Below are 23,275 nucleotides of genomic sequence, written 5' to 3'. Positions count from 1 at the left end.
CTGAAACTTTTTTCTTTTTTTCTTTTGAAGCTTTTTTCTTTTTAACTGCAAAATCAATTTTTCACTTGAAATGCTATGAGAAAGCCCAATAAGTGAAATGGATTTTTAAAGGAGACTCTCCGGTTGCATGGGAGGACTGAGAAGATAGCTTGAACCTCACACCCTCTCCTGAGCAGCCCTGTACACATCTTCACAAAGCACAGAGAACACTCAACTATACACCCCAGGAAGTATACTTTATTTACCTGTCTCCCGTGTAGGAAGGCAAGCAAGACCGCAAAATCAGATATTCTTGGAGTCAAAATCATAGTTCTGTCACTTATAAACTTTGTTCTCTATGCAAATCCTTAAATCTCTCTGAATCCAAATCTTCATTTGTAAAATGGAAATGGTAAAATCTATTTCCATGTGATGACCCCACAAGAAAAGGTACATAAGAGTCATACTTCATAATGTTGCTAGCATAGATACAAAGGAATTCCCATTCCTTCTTTCCTCCCCTTTATTTCCACATCATCTAGCCAAATGCCTATATATAATAGGAATTAAATAAACATTTATTGAACCAATTAATGAATGATTGGATTGAGAGGTGAACAATCATCTAAACAAAAAAATAAAAGGACAGAAAAGGGATTTGATAACAGGTACAGAAAAGAGACATGCTAAAGAAATACTACATAAAGAAAAAAGGAAAAATACTTTAAAATAACCTTTATGGCTGGAAAAGGAAAAAAGGTTGTACTTTATATATTTAAAAACTGGAGACATTTTCAATAAAAATTTACTACCATAGAAAGAAGCTAAGACGAAAGAATTATTTACACACACCATTTTAAGGCTTACATGTGAATAATATGATATCTGGCTAATATCTAAACTCAATTTATATTCACCAGCTTAGAAATAAGAGTTATAGTAAATTAAACTACAGTGAACGATTATCATGCTTTTTAAAATGAGTTTTATTTCACTGATTTATGTATGACTGTTATGGAATGGCGTTCTGATTTTCTTTTTAAAACATGTTTCCTTGTTTCTCAAGTTACAAATGTAAAGTTCTGCAATTGTATTTAAAAATCTTTTGGAGGTAGATGTGCACAAAAGAAATACCTCAACACAAATCACTATGACACATAATGAACCCAAAAGGAATAGGCATATATCATTTAAGGCAAGATGTTAAGTTTGATAAAAACAAAATCTGACCTTTAATATTTTTTAAAATTGGTTGATAAACATAAAATGCAGCAAGGCTTATATCCCACATATTTTTAAACTCTTCTGGCATCCTTGGGGTCTGTCTACAAAAGCAAAGGAGTATGCACATGGTAGAGACTAAAAAACTCAAATGAAAGAAACATAATCCTGTGGAACTGTCATTTAAATAGAAGGCTGAAATCCAAATGGCTTATTTTTCTGTACACACAAAACTGACTTCATGCGCTAGATGAAAATCAGTTAATGAAAAGTAATGGCATAAAAAAAAATAGTGACACTATTAGCACAATACTCTTGAATGGTAAACTACAAGTCAAGATTAGGTCTTATTCTTTGAAGTTATATATAGTCCTTAAAAATGAGAAAAACAAAACAGAAATTAGATTATAAATATCTCTTATAAAAACATCACTCCATCAGATCAACAAGGTTAAAGAATGATTTACCAAATTTGACTCCCAAAGAGGACTGTAACAGAATGTCTTTTAATTAACTTCATAAAAACTGTGAAGCCTCTTTCTTCTCACTACCTATATGAAGGCCAAAATCAATATATTAAGAAATGAAACTATTAGAAAAATTACTAGTATTCCAAAAACAGATAGATGTATATTTCATTTGAATGCTGCATGTCTATCAGTAAATAATTTTGTATATACAGTTTGATTACAATTTAAAAAATAATAAATGCCTAAATACTGAAATAATGAAGCATAATAAAATGTCAATGTGCTTATCTCTGAATCATGAGATTATTTCCTTCTTTTGTTCTTCTAGAGATTCCAAAATCTCTCAAATGTGTTAATTTTAAAATCAGAAAAAGCTAAAGTTATATAAACATAAATATACAGGTACATATGCATGGGTACACATTTGTGTATCTAATATTTATGTGTGTATCCCCCTACGTGGCCTACTTAACTCTAATTATAGAAACAGAACACAGGGCTCTGGTGTAAAAATGAGAAAAAGTAAAATAGGAAGGTATAACTTAGGTTATTTAATAATTAAGAAAATATTCTCAAGGGCCCCTGGGTGGCTCAGTTGTTAAGCGGCTGCCTTCGGCTCAGGTTATGATCCCAGGGTCCTGGGATCGAGTCCCACATCGGGCTCCCTGCTCAGTGGGAAGCCTGCTTCTCCCTCTCCCACTCCCCCTGCTTGTGTTCCTGCTCTCGCTGTCTCTGTCAAATAAATAAATAAATCTTTAAAAAAAAAAAAAAGAAAGAAAGAAAATATTCTCAAATCTCCCTAGTATAACATGGTGGTTAAAGCCTTGGCTGTGGAGTCAGAAAGACATGATGAAATCCCAGCGCCACCACTTAACACCTGGGTAACTTGAGAAAAGTTACTGAATTTCTTCAATCCTCAGTTTTCTTCATCTAAAATTTGGGAATCATATTATCCAACTAACAGAGCTATTAAATGTAATAATATATGGAAAGATGTCAGCACACAATGCCTATGTAGTGATGGTGGTATATCTCCTCTTCCCATAACTCCTGTGAAGCCTACCGATCCTTCAGGTTTCAGCTTAAATGAACTTCCTAAGAGAGGCTTTCCCTAAATTAAGTTCACACATTCTACTATTTCTTAGTACCTTTTACATTTTCTTTCACAGTCCTTATCACAATTTATAATTATTTACTTATACAAATGTATGCACAATGCATAGCATACCATAGGTACTTAGTAAATGATCACTGAAGGAATTTATGAATAAAGATGTTTACTTTAGTGATAGTCTAAGAATGACTTATTACAAGTCCACAATGTCTGCACCAGAAATGTGAACCAACTGCATCCTATGCACACCGTTTAACTCAGCTTTTCTCGCGGGAAAACCATCTCAGTGAAGGAAGCAGAGGACTGGTAATAATCTGGCTCAAGCTACTTATCTCATAAAAGACCAATGATAAACAGTTCACATACTGGCTACACTGGGTAGCTCTGCTTTAAACTAAATGTTGGGAGTTGATAGAGAAAAAAAAAAACAAAATTAACTTCAAACCAAAGAATAATTTGTAAAAATAACATCCGGCTGCTGAAATGTGGTCATAATTAGGTCACTGTATTTTTTTTTAAAGATTTTTATTTATTTGAGAGACAGTATGAGTGGTGGGGAGGGGCAGAGGGAGAGGAAGAAGCAGACTCCCCGTTGAGCAGCCCAGGACCCCCTAGATCATGACCTGAGCAGAAGGCAGACGTTTAACCTACTGAGCCACCCCTTCACTGCATCTTTTAAAGGAAGCTTATAACACACATAAAAGCAACAAAAAATGTTAAGGATAAGCTCTTTTTGTCAGTTAAAAGTCAGGTTCTAACCAGGAAATTTAGACATCCCAGTAGTATCTAAATGAATGAAGTCTTTATACTTTCAGAGCCGTTAATGGTAGAAGATCCTGAAACCCAAAACTAACCAACTACACATCCTAGGGCAAATCACCTCATCTCTCTGCCCTTCAGCTTCTTTATCAGTAAATAAAAAGACCGCCTTAAACAATTTCTAAAGACTCTCAAATTTTCCCTTCAGTCTAAGTAATTGATACTACCAGATTGCTTTGTTTCTGAATGAAGGCAGACAGGTGGTTCTACAAAGATATGCTGAGGTTCAATGCGAACTATAATCCTATAAAGTCAAACTAATTTAAAAGGCAGACACTTATAGAGAGATTTGCATTGAACGCCTATCAATCGCCTATGTAAATGGCTTACATACACGATCTAATTCATAGGAGAAAACTGAGAGATGGATGTTATCATGCAAATTTTATAAATAGTAAAAATCTCACAGCAATGTAAAAAAAGAAAAAAGAAAACTAAAAGGGATTCACTCATATTTGTATGACGCCACCAGACCATACTTCCTTCTACAAACCAAACACTACATTGATCTTACAATTTTCTAAGGACACAGCAGAGGTTTCAAGTAAATCAGAGATCTTCTAAATATAGAGTGTTACACCTAAAAATGTTTTTCATGAGGTAAAGACGAAGAAGAAACTAAAGTTAATGTACTAAGAGAATAATGGGAATGGTAAAACTTCAATTCCAAAGTTAGTAAGGAAGCAAAATAAATACCTGATGCATGACATACAAATGTTCAAAACCGTAAAAAAATAAGGGGACAACCAAACTAAAGCACTAATTTGAATTTCTAATATGAACACAGAGTATGAAGATAGAGTACTCATACCCCTATTTCCTGTCTGTTCTATTTTTGAAGACTTCTGACCTCTTCTCAACATTAGCAACTCCCAGTGAAGACGGTCTTCCTAAACTACCCACTATGAACACGACTTCCTCTTTATTCTATTTAACACCTACTAAGCTCCTCATAGGTCCCAGGGCACTGTAAAACAGGCAAATTAAAGCAATCTTTGTAGTCATGAAGCTTACAGTGGGGAACAGCAACAGACAAGATCCCTGCCCTATAATGAGGACTTCTCTAAGAGTACAGTACGAGGGGCCAGAGCACACAGGAAGGCAATTAACAAGACCGAACAGGCAAGGCAGGTCTTCCTAGAGGATGAGATGTCCAAGCGGATGCTTCTATTTTGTTACATTTTCTATACCTTCAGCTCTCGTAACTACTGCTTCTAATCTACTTATTTTAAAACTTCACTGAAATCTCCAACCCCCTCTTTTTCTCCCATTTTTCTACAAATTGATCAACTCCTTCATACTTTCTATTCCATCCTCCCCACCAGCTGAGGCTCAGGGATCAGAACCTCCAACATCTTAAATTTCAATATTCTGCTACATCTGCCCTTCAAATCCCTAAAGCAGTCCAATCATCCCTCTTTTCCAGTCCTATGCCCAGCAGCTAAGCACTGCTACAGAAATTATACAACCTCACTGTTAGAGCCCCCATAATTGCTGACTAAGCTCAGCTGAGTCCGGGACAACTTAGGCAAGACTAAGCATATTCCTAATTAGCTTTCACTCCCTAACTCCCGATACCATTACAAACCTTTACCCCTCCCCTCCAGCTTCCCTGCCTCCTGCCCTCGCCAACCTCAGCCAGGGGCCTTGCCTACTTCTTCAAAATGGTATGAATGATAATTAGGCATAGCTGATTACCTTAGACATTTTTTATGGATAAAAAAATAAAAAAGGTTGTGTGTACTGAACTAACCCAGCAACCTAACTAAAATTCCTAAAAAGTTTCATTGAGAAAACAGATTTAGTCCCAAACATAGGACTTACAAATAAACTTTGACCTGCCATCTGACAATTTCAGCTATTAAAAATACAGCCAAAACCAGGACTAAGAAGTAAGTAAACTCAACTCTCAAAATTGATATTAAGTTTATGCAGCAATGGTCATATGATTTTTCTCCAAAGAGTGCCTCAGGCTTTCCTGGCTTATGAACTCTTATTTTATACACAAATCTAATAAATTTGACTACTAGTCTATCGTAGACCAGAAGCAGCATTCAAAACAAGGGGGAAGTGAAACACTGCCAGAGTGTGGCACACTGATGGCAGCAAAATGAGCAGCTGCGGGGGGGGGGGGGGAAGAGGGGGGGCATAAAACTCTGTAAAAATATATAAAATCAAACAGCATAGCAAAGTAGGACCATTTATTATAGGAGCAAAGTACCTCTGTGGTGCCCTAGGGCATCACTACAGTACAAGTGGATTGCAACACATGATATTAACAATGAAATTTCAGTGTAAAAAAGATTAAACTGTACCTGGTATTCTGTTTATACACAGTAATAAATGTGCATAGATATACTATAAAATGTTCATTAAAATGGTCAAAATAAAATATATTTGATGGCTTAAATTAGCTCATATATTTATATGATGAATATATTAAATACCTTTATTTTCTATAATTTATATTGCATAGAGCCCTTATATATAAATAATTCCATTACAATACAGATTTACATACCTATAAAAACTTAAACTAGTCTTTTGTTTCTAATCATGCTCACCATTCAAAAATAAGACAATAACTGCATAATTTAAAAACTGAGGTGATAGTTTGGCTGATTTTAACATACTGCAGGCACAGCACAATTCTACATTCAAGCAAGAAAAACAAATATTAAAGAAAACAGAGTTTTTCAGAGTCTCTAATCATGCACTAGTTAACCAACTCATTCATTAGTTTCCATCCAGTGTTGTTTCAAAGAAACTTTCTAACTATAAAATTATTTCATTAGTCATCTTTAAAAGTAAAATGAACTGCAAAGACCAATGTCTGAAATCTGAGTATACAGCAAAAAGCATAAAAAGAAGAAAAATGAAACTGCTTAAAATTTGCACTTAGAATTTGTTTTGGAACGTGATAAAATGATTCCTAAAAATTCATCTGGAAGAAAATAGGAAAAGAGACAAGAAATATTTTAAAAAGAAAAGTTATGCGGATGACCCTGAACTATAATACCAAATTTTAAAACATATTAAGAAGCTATAATAACTAAAGTAATGCAGTACTGGCAAAGGAAAAGACAATTCAATGGAACAAAGCAGGAAACTCAAAAATAATAATTTATTATCTGATAAAGGTAGCATTTCAATTCTGAGGGAAAAGGAAGGCTTATATAATTTGTGGTGGTTAGACCACTGGCAAACCAATTTAAAAACTGTTCTAACTTAGAACCCTCCTTGACACTATACAACAAAATAATGGATTAAATATTAAACATTAGAAACTAAAAACCTGAAATATAAATACCAGATGATATATTCAAAAATCAAGGGTAGGACTTTCAGTCAAAGGCAGAAGCAATAAAGAAGTGTAAGACTGGGCGCCTGGGTGGCTCAGTTGGTTAAGCAACAGCCTTTGGCTCAGGTCATGATCCTGGAGTCCCGGGATCGAGTCCCATATCGGGCTCCCTGCTCAGCAGGGAGTCTGCTTCTCCCTCTGACGCTCTTCCCTCTCGTGTTCTCTGGCTCTCATTCTCTCTCAAATAAATAAATAAAATCTTTAAAAAAAAAAAGACTGATTTAACCACATTAAAAATGAAAACTTGCATAATGAAATCATTCACTATAAACAAACCTTAAGGAAACCAAAAGATGGGAGGTGGGGTGGGAGACTTCCATATATGATCAGCAAAGGGTTAACGGCTTTAATGGTAAACAATAGGGAAAAACAAGAACCTAGTGAAATTGTGCTAAGAATATGAACAAATTCCCACAAATAAAGAAATATAAATGACCAAGATATTTTCAAACTCAGTAGTAAAAAAAAAAAAAAAAAAAAAAGCTGTAAAACAGCACAACTATTAAATACCAGAGAGAAATGGAGGGGGATACTCTTATAACTGCTAATGGAAATATAAGAAATATAAGTCAGTCCAACTTTCCTCGAAGAAAAATGAGGAAGTTGCTATCAAAAAAGCTTTTAATTAAAAATTCTTCTAAGACTTAAGGTAATAGATATTAAGATTTCATTACATCATTTTTAATAATAGTGGAAAAACTGGAAATAACTAATGGTTCAATAACAAGGGAATAATAGCATAAAAGAAATCCATACAATAAAACAATTGTCTAATAACAGAAAACTGTTTACGTATATATTAAGTTGGGGCAGGGAGGAAGGAAGGGTACCAAACAGAACAGCAATAACTAAAAATTACTAAAAACTTAATTATATCGGACACAAAAACACACACCACAAAGTGTAAGACTCTGTCTTGGTAAGGGATTACAGATTGCTTTTATTTTTTATTTTTTTGCTTATCTGTATGAAGATCTTATTGGCTCTTCCAAATTAAGTAAGTCATTTAGAAGTTGTCTCAGTTTCCTTGAATAATAAGGGGCTCCCTTGTTTTTATTAAGAGTTCATCAAACAGTAACTCAAATACAGAATACTAGAAAGACTTTAGACACATTCTCTCTTTTCTATTTATGTTGCTATGCAGAGATCTCCCGATGCATCTTTTAAATTTTTTCTCAAATGCAAAAGAATGTCTATAACATGGTACTCCACGTGTAAAAAGGAAAAAATAAGAATACATTCATGTGTTACATGTGGCTAAACTCTGGAAGAAATACACAAAAATAAAAGTTGTCACTCAAAGGGAAAAAAAACAGGCAAAAGAGATAGGAGAACTTTTCATTGAATAACTGAACTATCTTTAAATGTGTAAATGCATTACCAATTAAAAACTAAGCTGAAATAATTTTTTCATGACAATATATATTTAAAATATATATGAATAAAAATATACATAAATGTGAGCATGTATAAATACAACCACAAAAGTCCTCAAATAGCCAAAGCAATAGAGAAAGAACAAAGCTGGAGGTATCACAGTCCCAGATTTCCAGCTATACTGTAAAGCTATAGTAACCAAAACAGTATGGTGCCGTCAAAAAAAACTGATACACAGACCAATGCAAAAGGATAGAGAGCCCAGAAATAAACCCACACCTATATGGTCAATTAATCTATGACAAAGGAGGCAAGAATATGCAATGGGAAAAAGACAGTCTTTTCAATAAATGGTGTAGGGAAAAGTGGACAGCTACATGCAAAAGAATGAAATTGGACCACTTTCTTACATCATATACAAAAATAAATTCAAAATGAATTAAAAACCTCAATGTGAGAAAACATAGGCAGTCATTTCTTGGACATTGCCCTCAGCAACATATTTATGATAGGTCTCCTCACACAACGGAAACAAAGGCAAAAATAAACTATTAGGACTATAACAAGATATAAAGAACTTTTGCACAGTAAAGGAAACCATTAATAAAACAAAAAGGCAACCTAGTGAATGGAAGAAGATATCTGCAAATAATATACCCAACAAGGGGTTAATATCCCAGAGACAGATAGATAATCTACAACACACACACACAAATTTGATTTAAAAAAATGGGCAAAGGACCTGAATAGACGGTTCTCCAAAGAATCTATACAGATGGCCAACAGACACATGAAAAGATGCTCAGCATCACTAAGCATCAAGGAAATGCAAATCAAAACCACAAGCTATCACCTCACACCCATCAGAATGGCTAGTATCAAAAAGACAAGAAACAAGTGTTGACTAGGATATGAAGAAAAAGGATCCCTCATGCGTTGCTGGTGGGAATTCAAACTGATGCACCCACTGTGAAAAACAATATGGAGGTTCCTCAAAAAACTTAAAAATAGAAATATCATACAGTCCAGTAATTCCACTACTGGGTATTTACCCAAAGAAAACAGAAACACGAATTTGAAAAGATATATGCACCCCTATGTTTACTGCAGCATTATTTACAATGGCTAAGGTAATGGAAGCAACCCAAGTGTCCACCAACAGATGAATGGATAAAGAAACAGTACACACATACAACGGAAGAGTACTCAGTCAAAAAAAGAATGAGATCTTGCCATGTGCAACAAGATGGCTGGACCTAAAAGGTATTTTGATAAGTGAAATAAATCAAAGACCATAAAATTTCACTTATATGTGGAATCTAAAAAACAAAACAGATGAGCAAGCAAAAAATAGACTTTTAAATACAGAGAACAAACTAGTGATGGCCAGAGGGGAGGTGGGCTGGGGGATGAGCAAATAGATAAAGGGGATCGAGAGGTACAAACTTCCAGTTATAAAACAGTCAGGGAGATGATTAGTACAGCATAGGAATCATAGCTAATAATACTGTAATAATGTTGTACGGTGACTGATGGTATCTACACTTATTTTGGTGAGCACTGAGTAACACACAGAATTGTTAAATCATTCTGTTGTACACCTGAAATTAATATAACATTGTCAATTTACTTCAATTACATATTTACATATAAATAAAGGAAAACATGTAATTTATTTATAAATAAATAATACATGTCACATTACTCAATACTGGCAAATACTGACACTCAATGTATATATGTATACATACACACACACCCTATTGGTGAGATTACAGTTCACTAAAGCCTTTATGGAAGGTCAACAAAAATCTTAAAAGAACTAGTGCTAATGAAATATCCAGTCACAGGCTCAAAGATACACACACACACAGTAGAGACAGAGAGAAAGCAGGGGGGAGGGGAGAGAAAAGAAAGAAGGAAGGAAACAGATCTACATATAAAGGGAGTTCATTACGATCCTATCTGCAACACTGAAATATTAGAAAGAACAGGGGGTATTTAACAAGACTGCTTAAAGACATGATATGGAATATAAACTATCGCAGCTATAAAGATAATGCCATATTTATCAATATGAAAAGGGCTTATGGTATTATACAAGTAAAAGCCCAAGTTTTACAATAGTTATAATATGAGCTTTTAGTATTTATTTTTTAATTTGCATTGGAAAGGAACTAGAAAGATAAATACCAAAGCATTAATACTGCTTTAAGTCAATGAGTTTAAAGTGTTCTTTATGATCTTTCATCTCCTGACTTTTTTTTCAGAAAATAACATGAACTGCTTCTATAAGGAAATATAAAAGACATTTAATTTTAAATAAAATGTTGATATAACAGTTCTCCTACCCATAACATTTCCTTGGTTTTATGGGTTTTCTTAGGGGGGGAGGAGGTTATTTTGTTCTTAACATATAAAATTCACCAATGCAGAAGTGAACCAAGATCTTCTGGTTGCAAATCTACAATCCTTTCCACTGTATCATGCTATCTAAATCATTCATATGTGGCATTATTGTCCTTTATATTAATTTACCCTTTAAAACATTTAATTTTATTATAAATTCCAGAGAACTAAAGTTTTACTGTATATTAAAAACAAATATTATCTCTGTTCACATCCTTCCAAAGGATTAGAGGATACTATTAAACGCAAATTCTAGGTTGGAAGAGGCAAAATAAAAAATAAAGTACTTGACTCAAAAATGGGTTGTACTCCAAGTTTGACTGTTTGGGAGTAATTCCACACAAAAAGAATGTTATTTTTGTTGTAGAAATAATCATCAGTTGATTGTCAGGCCAGCCCAAAAAGTTTAATTTAACCCATAATTGGCAGAAATATATTACCAGTGTACTGTTATCCCTATTAAACACACATTACCAACCCACATAAAATAGAAATAAGGGAGAAAGCCACAAAAGGCTAGGAACACCCTACCAGCCATGGAAAAACATGGTTCTTTCAAGACAGAAATCCATGAAAAAAAGGGAGGAAGAAAGCAGTCAGTCAAAGATAACAGATGAAGGATTAGTTCTCATCTTCTCTTCCTTAGAACAGTGGTTTGTGAATTCTATTTATTCTGTCCCAGGAAAAAATGTTATGCCAGTTAGAAAACCTAATGACTACAGTATTTTTTAAAAGGGATATGATATTTTAAGATTTTTAAAATATCTATGCAGAGATGTCAAAAAAGATACATTTGCAAAAGGTAGCACACTCATACCAATATATATTTTTGTGATGTATTTTAGTATGTTAAAAACATATCTACACATATTAATATATATGTTAACATGTTAAAATACATCACAGAGTAAGTCAATTCTCATTTCTTTGGATGTAATACAAAATGCCTATTAATCTCACACCTACAGAAGTCAGAACTCTCTTCAGCAAACTTAAAAATGGTCATGAAGCTTGGACCCCACAAACTGTCAAAATAAAAAAAAGATTCATTCCCTATATTAAAAATCTACTATTGGGGTGCCCTGCTGGCTCAGTCCGTAAAGCATGGCACTCTTTTTTTTTCCCCCACTTACATATTTATTTATTTTTTATTATGTTATGTTAATCACCATATAGTACATCATTAGTTTTTGGTGTAGTGTTCCATGATTCGTTGTGCATAACACCCAGTGCTCCACCCAGTGCGTGCCCTCCTTAATACCCATCACCAGGCTAACCCATCCCCCACCCCCTCCCCTCTAGAACCCTCAGCTTTTTCTCAGAGTCCATCGTCTCTCATGGTTCGTCTCCCCCTCCGATTTCCCCCACTTCCTTTTTCCCTTCCTGCTAGCATGGCACTCTTGATCTCGAGGCTGTGAGTACAAGCCCCATATTGGGTGTAGAGATTATTTTTAATACATACATACATAAACCCACTATTCTTTTATATAAAATTACACATCGTTTTAATTTGAAGAGTCATTTACATTCTCTATCAATAGCATTCACTGTAAGGAGGCAATCAATATATAATGGTAGAGATCAAATTTTAATTTCCTATCCAAAATGACTAACCACTTTCTGATGTATTTTGGTACTGAAGAATCTATTTTTGTCCACTACTGTTTTTAAGATTTTTTTTTTAAGTGATCTCTATACCCAACATGGGGCTCAAACCCCACAACCCTGAGATCAAGGGTCGCACACGCTACCAACTGAGCCAGCCAGGTGTCCCCATCCACTACCGTTTTTAAAGATTAATTCTGAATTTGGTACATTTAAAAATAACAAGTTTTCAAAATCTCAGCATGTTAAAAATAACAATTAACAAAATACTGCATAACATATTGCTAACTCTGTAGCTACCAGAAATTCTACAAAACTAGCTAAATGAAAATGAGGACCCAAAACTCACAATGTTGTTACATATTCAATTACGCACACTGGCAGAATAATCAAGTACAATACAATACACTCAAAGCTATAGCCGTGGGACTTTGAGTAAGACTAAACATAAATATTTTATGTAAATTTACAAAGGAACATTTTTAAGAAACTAACACACTTCACTATTATCTGTGCTTTCCAAAAAATGGAACATGAATGTACTATTAAACCTCCCAATCAAATCTTACCTGCCAAAGTAACCAAAATTAATATTCCCCAAATCTTTAAAGAACTGTGGGACAATGGCAGCCAAAAGAAAAGAGGAAGCAAAAAGTAAACTGGTGACAGCATTTATTTACTTAAAAGTAAATATTAAATCTCAAAAATGACATAACACGTAAAATGTATTTTTCCAATTTCAATAAAAACATAAGCAACCCAGAAAAGAAATAGCCCATGTGTAATTTATATTTTCCATATTTCTTCTGTGTTGTCAAATACTTGCTACATGTGGCTATTTAAATTTAATTAAAATAAATGTAAAATTCAGTTGCTCAGTTGCCTAGCTCATTTAAATGTACTCAGTAAGCACACATCGTTAGTGGCTATCATACTGGAAACACAGAAATAGAAATTTCCATCAGTGCAGAAAGTTCTACTGGACTGCAGGCTACAATGTAGACAATTCATTTTTTTCTCTGTATTTATAAAAATTCTTCCCATAAAACTGCAAACATTTCCCCCTGCACTTGAAACATTTTTATAAGCCTCCTAATCAGACGTTGACAATAACCTTTTTTAAAAGATGATGCCAACAACTAACAGGACAGTGCTTACTATGTGCCGGGAACAGTAACTATGTGCTTTGACTCAGTATCTCATTTCATCTTCATATAAACCCTATAAGGTAGATGCAGGTCCACAATCCCTTATCTGAGAAACGTATTTCAGAATTCACAAGTTGTCAGGTTTTGGAAAGTTAATACTGAACAGAAACCACACACTACATAACACCCATAGGCAGAGTCTAGGCAAGCACTCAGAAACACAGTAGAATGTATGTACTAAAGATAAGTGAATTCTGTAAGTACCTGTGAATCAGCTATGTCCTGGTTCTGCCATCAAACTAGTTCAGAACTGGTATTCCCATTCTCCAGTGTAATAATTTGCAACTACATTGCACTTTTGAATGACGGATCTGTGAACTATTACCTATTTTCCCCCACATAACTAAGGATTTTCATTACAGAATTACTAAAATGACCATCCCCCTGAATTTGAGGGATTCATTTCTAAGACTGAGCAACATATTTTTCTCCCTGGTAATTACAGACATACTACCCTAAACTCAAAAGCCTTGTTACTTTCTTTTCATGAGATAACTGATAGAGATATTTCAGTACAAATTCAAAACTGTATTTTGTCCCATTTATAAGATGACAGATTTTTTCAGTGCAAGCACTTAACTCAGTTGGATCTAGCAACTTAAACATTTCCTTATTTAATTTCTGAAAGGAAACTAAGTATAACCAATGTTGTTACATAGCACTTTTTATATTCTCAATCAGCTTTCACACATTTTCTCACTTTCAGGAAAGACTGTGACCAACTTTAAATAATTTGAAAATCTTCCTCATCATTGTTATATTTATAAACCAATGTATATCTTAAAATATTCCAAATACATGCATTCTACAAAAAGTACAAGGGTAAGTTTATCCACATAGCTTAGTGTAAATTTATCATGAATCAAAGGAAAATATTAATGGTGATAAAATATAGTAGACATTTAAATATTCAACAATGTAGCTATGTTTATATCCAAAATTGTGACATATCACAAATATGAGCATCCAATAAGGAGCATATAAGTAACAAATATACAATTTTAACAAAAAATTATACTTTCTCTTGGTTATTGACATGGCCTTGCTTAAAAAGATTTGGTGATTAGGCATAGGAAACGGAAATAAATGCTATGATAATATGAAAATAACAACTTCATCCAATACTTATAAAAATTAGACCTCATTGCTAATGACACTAACAATAATTATTCAGCTTTCACATTACTTCACTACAGTACACTAGTCACACATAAATTAGTAAACATTGATTTGTAAACTAAATTTCCTAAATCAAAATCAAAGTTTGAATGGCTGAAATGTAATTTAGCACAATATGTCAAAAGCATGGACTCTGAGGGAGTTAGACTTCCTGGCTTAAGTATAGGTTTTGCCGCTTACTCTAACGGCAATTTTTTGCGAGTCACTGACTTTTGTGTTTCAATTTCCGCATCTAATCTACAAAAGGGGAATAACAGGGATCTACCTTACCAGGTTGTATGAAGGTTAAATGAAATGGTATATGGGAGTACTCAGGTAGTGCCTGGTACACATTATGCTCTATACAAGCATTCACTATTATCAGCATTATTAAAGCATCTCTGAAGTTGTAATATGTGGTTTGCACTATTTACCTTTTAAGAATGTTTCTCCAATTTCCTAAAAAACTTAAATGCACCAGGGAAACAATATTTGAAGGAACGCTGTGTCAGTTGAATAAAGATTACTAATACATATGTTTACATATTAGATTTCTTTAAAGTCAGATTAACGTGAGGCTAGAACTGGGAACATGATTCTTTCACAGCTCCTAACTTCAAAATGCTAAATAATAGCCAAATGATGCCATTTCACAGACATCTATGCCCTCATCTAATGCAGCAATGAATGGTTGTTGCTATGTGCCCCAAAAGCTCCCAGGAAAGAAACAAATCTCACTGAAAAAATTATTTTCAGTTTTGGACATACTAAGTTTGAGGTGCTCACAGAATACTTAAGAGGTGTTCCGGGAAGAAGTCAGAAGTACAGACCTCACAAAGCTTACTCTCAGAAGTTCATCACTCTTTATATTACCATGAAATTAATTTTTCACATCCTACTACATGACAGTTATGTGTCTCCACAAACCTTCTCTATCGCTACACTATTTTGAAGGCATCTAGGTCCTGCCATATAAGGGGTCAATAAATGTTGATTTTTAAAAATGCAAAACTTGCAGAACTATACAGTTAAGAGAGTGAATTTTATCGTATACTAAAAAAAAACCTGATTAAAACAATTTCTTTTCAATCTGTGAATTTTAAATAAGGATGAAATTTTCATTTGGAAGAATTCTTACAAAATATAAGATGTAAACACAAAATTATTTTTTAATTTAGTCACATGAGAATTACTAAATTCTACCAAGCAGTAAAACCTGGAATCATCACCTGGCCAAAAACGTGAAAAAGTACAGTAAAATAAAGAAGAGAAAGCTCAATGAAGAACTCCTTGATATGCATTTAAATTAACCAAAATTCTTAAGAAGTTTATTAAAATACCTGCAAAGTGGATTGAAGAGATTTCACTTTGTAATTTACAGACTACTTGAGTTCAATAACTTAAAAATGAAAAGCCTCTGGACTCTCCCAGCACACATTATTCAAAGAGCTGTGATAAGAAGCATGTAGCAAATGTGCTGAGTTATATGCACTAGGTAAGGAAAAGCTGTATCATCCCCAACGCACCAGCAACTGTCTGTCTGCTAATCCTTTAGTTTAAAATGTGTAGAAACACCTTCTAAAGAATGCTTCACTGTACTACTTACAACCCAAACTTAAAAGACGTTCCTTGATGGAATGGACCATACACTAGTACAGAGCAGCTGCCAGCTCTATATTTAACAGCAGATCATGACAATTTTGTTTGTGCTTGACAACTAGACACCTTTCAGTGAAACTATTCCCTGGAAATGCACTACACTATTGTTACTTATTTAGAGGGCAGGGAGCCAAGAGAAAAAGCGCTCATTAATGGTGAATGGATGGGAAAGACAGTAACAGTAGAGGATTAAAAAATAGTAATACAATATACACAGGGTTAATAGAACTGTGAAATGGGGGTGGGGGGATATACAGAATGGAATTTCTATAACACAAAATAAACATGAAGATTTAAGTCTGCACTTCACATTTGAAATAAGCAAGAATAAATGTATATTGCTTCTTATATAATCAAAAGCCTGAAAACCTTATACTGATAGAAAATATTGGTAAATTTAAAAGGATTCCCCCAATTTGGGCCCTTTTTTCCTGTTCTATGAAACAATCCATAAGGGGAAAAAAATAACTTCAGACCATAAATGATGAATGTAACTATTAGGAATGGCCTCTCTAAGAGGTCTGAAATAGAAGGAAAATGTACATTTCTTCCAAAGCTGTAGCCAACAATAACTTTTGCATTCTGAATCCAGCTTAAGCATATTAGTTGAGAAGATGTTTGCAAAAGTATTTAATAAGAAAGTGCTGAATTTAGCTTTTATTTTTTTTCTGTTTTCTTAAGTGGCCTGCAGTCTATCAAATGCACTAAGAAGAACCTCTCCTAAGTGTAAATGACCAAAGGAAATAAAGCTTTCTTCTTATAGAGAGCTGTTTCCATAGATCAGGTAAACCTTTTCTGTAAAGGGCCATATAGTAAATATTTTCAGCTTTACAGGCCATATGGTCTCTGTCACAAATACTCAGCTCTGTCATGTAGCATGAAAGCAGTGACAGGTAACAGATAAATGAGTATGGGCGGAGTCCGATAAAACCTCATTTTCAACAACAGGCAGCCAGTCCATGGGACCATGACCATAGTTTGCTGACCTATGTTATAGAGCTTGTTTTTTTACCTATGACAAATATATTGTTTTAATAAATACCACCAACTTTGAAATATGATGTCTGGGATTTGCTTTAAAATATTTTACAAAAGAAAAGTGGAGAGTAGGTTAAATAAGACTAGCAAAACACAATTATTGTTAAGGTTGGATGATGGACGCATGGAGTTCATTATCCTATTCTCTGTAATTTCTTGAGTTTGAAATTAAAAGCTTTTAAAAATGCAAAGTAAATCAATGAACCAGCTCTACAGGAAAATAAATTTCTTCACTTTACTGTAAACCTTCTAAAGCACATTTATTATTTTGAAACATAATTAACATTATGCAACATAAAAAATTCTTAATGTAAAGCAACAAAACTAAAATGAAAAAGCTTATTACATAAAAGTGTATACCAGCATGAACCCTTAACATTTTCCATAATTTAAAACACAGGCTCCCCTCATATAACTCCTAAATTAATATATTAAATTTATTCTCATCTTATCTAACAAAATGTTACTGAGTTTTGGTTTAAGAATATAATTATTTTTATAGGGCACATGTTATTTATGTTAACATATAATAGGTTTACTATTTTTCAAATAAATTAATGTTTTTTTCCTCAGCTCTAAACTTTAAGCAATAAGTATTTATGGATACAACCTACATAAATAAATGCTGTTTAAGGTCTTCAACAACTAAGAATGTAAAAGGATCCTCAGACCAAAAAGCTTGAGAACCTAAGATCTAAATGTTCTCAGTGTTATCTAATGTTTACCACGTGTATGAACAGCATATGTATTTGAAAAATAATCATCACACAGTAAAGTTAATCCACTATGAGGACTATCAATATACACCCACGAGAGGAAGATACTTAAATCGTCAACAGAAACATTCTTTTCAACTTGCCCTGTGTGTCATAAATAATGTATCCACAGGAAAAGAAGAGCTCTAATGTGTTGACCCATTTATGCAGGTAACTGTCTGCTGAAACAATAATAAAGAAAAACTAATATATGCCAGCAGACATCTCTAATAAATGCGCTATCTCCTGTCAAGTCAAGATATGCCATGTCACTCAATGGAAGAAGCCAGAAATCAAGCTAATAAATGTGTTTTTTAAATGTTCTAAATTTTTTCTCAACGTTCAGCAATACAATGATTTCAAATTATATCAAAACTAGAAAGTAATTTAAATTAGGCTCATGGAATTATTATATTTGTGAAAAAATGAGAACCTCTCTGTGAAAACATCTGAACTAAGTATATAATCAATCTCAAAATTCTCTAAATCTAAAACTAAAATAGTAATAAACAATCTGTAACACAGATTTGAACAGATAATAACTACAGCAAAAATATTCATGTGATTGTTCATTCTTTTACAAAGATAAGCCAATATTTATTTTTCAAATACAAAGCTGTAGCCAACAATAACTTTTGCATTTTGTATTCTAGCATTTTTAACCCCTTTTTGCCCCTTTTGCATATGGCTATTTAAACTATTATCAGACTATTTCATTTTTACTTGATTACACATTTCCAAGTTAAGTTTTAGAAATTTTATAATTTTTGTTGTCTTTTATCAACCTGAATAAACTAAAATAGTAATATGTAATGCAGAGACATACTTACATCATACTCTGTAACTCTGCTGCAAAGCTTATAGACTTCCCTGTACTTCTTCCACTACTTGAAGTAGCAGTAGACATTGGGCTGGCTGCAGTATTATTCATCTAAATAAAAAAGAAATAAAGCTTACAAAATGTATTTAACTATAAATAAATGCATGGAAAATGGAAGCAATTATAAATTACTTCAAAAAGTATAGAAAATTTTAAATTTCTAATTTGTTCATAAATCTGACTTGTCCATACTTAATGTTCTTTATTAAAATGAAATAGTAAAGAGGGGGCACCTGGGTGGTGCAGTTAAGCATCCAACTCTTGGTTTCCACTTAAGTCGTGATCTCAGGGTCCTGGGATCAAGCCCCGCCTAGGACTCCGCTCTCAGCATGGGGTCTACTTGGGATTCTCTCTCCCTCTCCCTTTGCCCCTCCCCCCACCCACCACACTCACATGCGCTCTCTCTCTCTCAAATAAATAAATCTTTAAAATGAAGCAGTAAAGAGGAAAAAACTGCTTAGTCAAATACGATATCAAAAAAGTACTCACTTAAGTGATAAACATTTTAGTACAAATTTTTAATAAATAATAGAAGAAAAAGACTCATTAAAATACTTTACTAGAACTCCATGGTTTTCAGAATGTGTTCCAGGGAGCCCTAAGGTTCACGGGCAATATATTGAGGAGCTCCCAGTGGCCCCAAAGCATACCCTCCCGGTTCCATCCAGAATCAGAGAACAACTCTGATTTTTCTACGTCATGTATTGGGGTTCCAAGTAAGAGTTAATATAAAGAAAGAGTTGCACAGCTATAAGATACAAAATTAGAAAACCACTGCATAATCTAACCAAACCAAAGCCTAAAATATAAATAATAAAAATAAAGTCAATCAGTAGATCAGAAGTAAACACTGTGATATTTTATAATCTCATGGTTAAGTAAATCATCAATTTAAAATGTGACCTTTTTTTCCCAATACAATTAAGCTGATGCATAAGGGGAAAAGTAGATGCCAATCCTAATATATGCTATTTTATTTAATGCATGTGGCAGTCCCATAAACAAGAATTAGTGAAAGTAACATTAAAATAATGAAAGCAGATAAAAGCCTCAACTGTTACTCAGTAAGTACTCAATAAATGTTAGCTATTATTTCCTATGTCCATATAAATTTTGCAATATAATTTTCCTTTAAAATGATCTGCAGATTTGAATATATGATACAATAAAGCAGTACTGCAAACTTTAGGTATCCTGTAGAAAAGTAGGAGAAGTCAGGAATCAGACTGCCTAGGTTCAAATCCCAGTTCTGCTACTTTACCGGGACTTTGGGCAAATGGCTTAACTTCTTTGTGCTTCAGTTCCTTCATCTTTAAAATGGGAATGATAATCCCACATTCTTAGGGTTGTTGTGAACATTCAATGAACTAATATGTACAAAGCATTCAGAACAGGTCTTAGCACACAGTAAGCATACAATGTTAATCTTATTATTGTACACAGACCTTAAGAATTCTCCATTGATCAGCTAAAAGCTTTTTTATATGACAAATTTAGGTTACTCTTTTTTCACAATCACAAGTCTAAGAAACTTGAATATTTTCACTAAAAGACCTTAACGCACTTCAATATTAAATACTTAGTTTCCTTATAAAATACTTTTTAGTACTGACATCACTACTGCTAGCAGTCATCCTAGCTCAAAATCTTTGACTCCTTCTTCTGCATCCTATAATTTGTAAACAAATTCTACTTTATGTTCTTACATCCTCCCCATCTTGTTCTACTGTTATGGCCCTCTCTATAAGCACTACTTATAGCTTCTCTCTTTCCATCTCAGTTCATTCTTCACCTCGCTGCAAAATTTATCTTCTTAATACATCCTCTAACCTGACAGCTCCTGTGGGCAATGGAGGCTAAAACTGATATAGGAAACCTGAACCAGGGTTATTCACCAAGCTCTGAGATGGAAGGACTGGGCTCCATGAAGACAACTGGAAAAAACAAAAAACAAAACTATTTATTTGTTATAACTACTATAAACCACTACTATAAACCACTGCCTGAGATAGGCAATATACGAAGCTTTTGAGAGAAGGCAACAAGACAGAGGTCTAAGATGAGCAGCATGCTAGCTGGCTGGCTAGATCTGGAATATCCCAATATCCTTCTGTGGCAAGGCCAACTATCTGCCAATATAAACCCTGGTCTAGTATGAGGTCCCTAAGGGCCAGGCCAAATGAAAGAGCAGAGAAGGAAAAACCTTTTACTCAAATTGAGCCTGAAAACCAAAATTCTAAAACACATAAAGAAGCTAATGCTATGAAAGACCATCGACTTTTTTTAAGCCTCAGTTTTCTTCTACACAGACTTTTAAAATAAGTACTTTTTTCTACAAATAATATAGGAAAAGAAACATCACCATTAGAACTCAGGTTAAAAAAAAAAAAAAAAATCACATCACCAAATCCAAGATTGGGGGAAGACAGACAGGAACCCAGTGACTTCTAGGAACAGTCCTACAGAATCAGGACAGTGATAAAAAAAGGAACCTGGCTCTCTCAAGGACCTTCGAAACAGTTTCCCTGTCCCACCAGAACACTGGCAACGATATGATGTCCCAGAGAAAACGTTAAAGTCAAAGTTTATGTATTAACCCCAGCCTCCAAAAACAGTTATGATTTAAGTTGACTCACGTCAGACTGGAAGACATGCCAGGCTATGGCACGATCCTGTGGCCTAATGTTCCATGACACTGCTGGAGCAATCTGTCCCTTTTTCACTTTGCAAATCCAGTTACCCTGTTTTAATGCTCTGAAGAGGAGACACTTCCAAAAGTAAATTCTTATTAAAACCACAGCTCTCTTCAGTTGTCCCCCTACTGCAAATGTTTCGTATCAAGAGTATTTATTGGTAAGAGGTAAAAGGTCCCAATCCTAGTTTATTATAACCACGATCATCCTTTCACAGTCAAGTTAATTTTTAAATCAAACAGGTGAATAACATTTTTCTGACATGATGAGCTGATAGCTCATTAGAATCTTTAAAATAATTATTTCCCATATCCGCATTTTGTTTGATTTAGATAATTAACTTCTTTAGACATAACTTCTTTACACATCAAAGTCCTATCAACCCAATGCTCTATTTCCTTTCTCCTAGACATTAAAAAAAAAAAGTCAGTTAAAAGCAGAAGCACTCAAGTCAATTTTCTCTAATAAATACAGTTAACATGGAACTGAAAACCTACTGTAATCTTCTCAATGGGTTAATGTCCTGCAGTTGTTTTAGCTTTCAATTGAAATGCAGCTGTTTGCCATATTTTACAAAATGAATTCAGATGTGCAGATGGAGGCCTAGATGATTTCAACATGCCACAGTTTAAATGTGAACCCAAAGAGTAAGTTCATCTCTGATTAATACTTACATTTACACCTGATTATTAAGTCAAGGTCCAATACTATGTCACACCTGTAAAATCCTATTCCAGAGTAGAAAAAGTGACATCTTTTATTTTAAAATGATGGCATTAAGGATATACCCTTTCCCTCAGAAAATACTATAACAAAAAATTTTTTTAATTGTAGTAAAGTTATACGTTACAAATGTGAATTAAACAAAAATTTAATGAACATGCTACTGGGTTTCTAATTATAGCTCACATTTTTGGTGCTAAATGACCAAAGAAGAAATACCATGAAACACCTTTGGCTTAAAATAGCTCAAAGAGTTGAAAACTTTATTACTAGTTATAGAACCATCAAAACATGAATATCTGGATTGTGAAATCCATCAGTCTACCCATTTATTAAGACAGCAGAATGTTTTATCATTTCACTTATTTATTTATTTGTTTGTTTATTTACTTGACAGAGAGACACAGCGAGAGAGGGAACACAAGCTGGGGGAGTGGGAGAGGGAGAAGCAGGCTTCCTGCGGAGCAGGGAGTCCGATGGGGCGCTCGATCCCAGGACTCTGGGATCATGACCTGAGCCAAAGGCAGACGCTTAACGACTGAGCCACCCAGGCACCCAGTTTTATCATTTCTTCTATTACATCACTGCTGAGGAAAATTAATTCAGCAGACCTATGTACTGATTCTGAGCATACACAGTTCCAATTCCAATCACTCATAAGCTGAACATCCTACATCATATAAATTAAGAGAAAACTGTTACAATCAGACATTCTCATTTTCATAGAACTCCAAAGGCAGGAAGCAATTATGGTTAAGCCAACACTATTATACACTGCATTCTGGTTCTGTTGTTTAAAAAAAAAA

General features: G+C 34.0%; 1 protein-coding gene across 3 annotated transcripts in view; it reads right to left on the bottom strand.

Annotated features, from left to right (window-relative positions):
• SUPT3H (SPT3 homolog, SAGA and STAGA complex component) overlaps positions 1-23,275 on the bottom strand; it is a 548,140-nt gene that overhangs the window by 515,081 nt on the left and 9,784 nt on the right. For 2 of the 3 annotated variants that reach the window (XM_088023956.1, XM_028097856.2), the window contains exon 1: positions 19,004-19,085. Coding sequence is in view for 1 of the 3 variants with exons in the window: in XM_028097860.2 (XP_027953661.2) it covers positions 19,004-19,104 (101 nt within the window). In the remaining 2 variants the exon portion in view is untranslated. Of the gene's footprint in view, positions 1-19,003; positions 19,105-23,275 lie in introns of those variants that run through there. The other variant, XM_028097860.2, reaches the window with a different exon arrangement.

Source organism: Eumetopias jubatus, unplaced genomic scaffold (genome assembly GCF_037043125.1).
Source record: "Eumetopias jubatus isolate StellerSeaLion01/CBP00866 unplaced genomic scaffold, mEumJub1_p1.0 scaffold_6, whole genome shotgun sequence".
NCBI classification, from domain to species: domain Eukaryota; kingdom Metazoa; phylum Chordata; class Mammalia; order Carnivora; family Otariidae; genus Eumetopias; species Eumetopias jubatus.
Note: the sequence above shows the minus strand (reverse complement) of the source record. Positions and strands in the feature narration are given on the sequence as shown.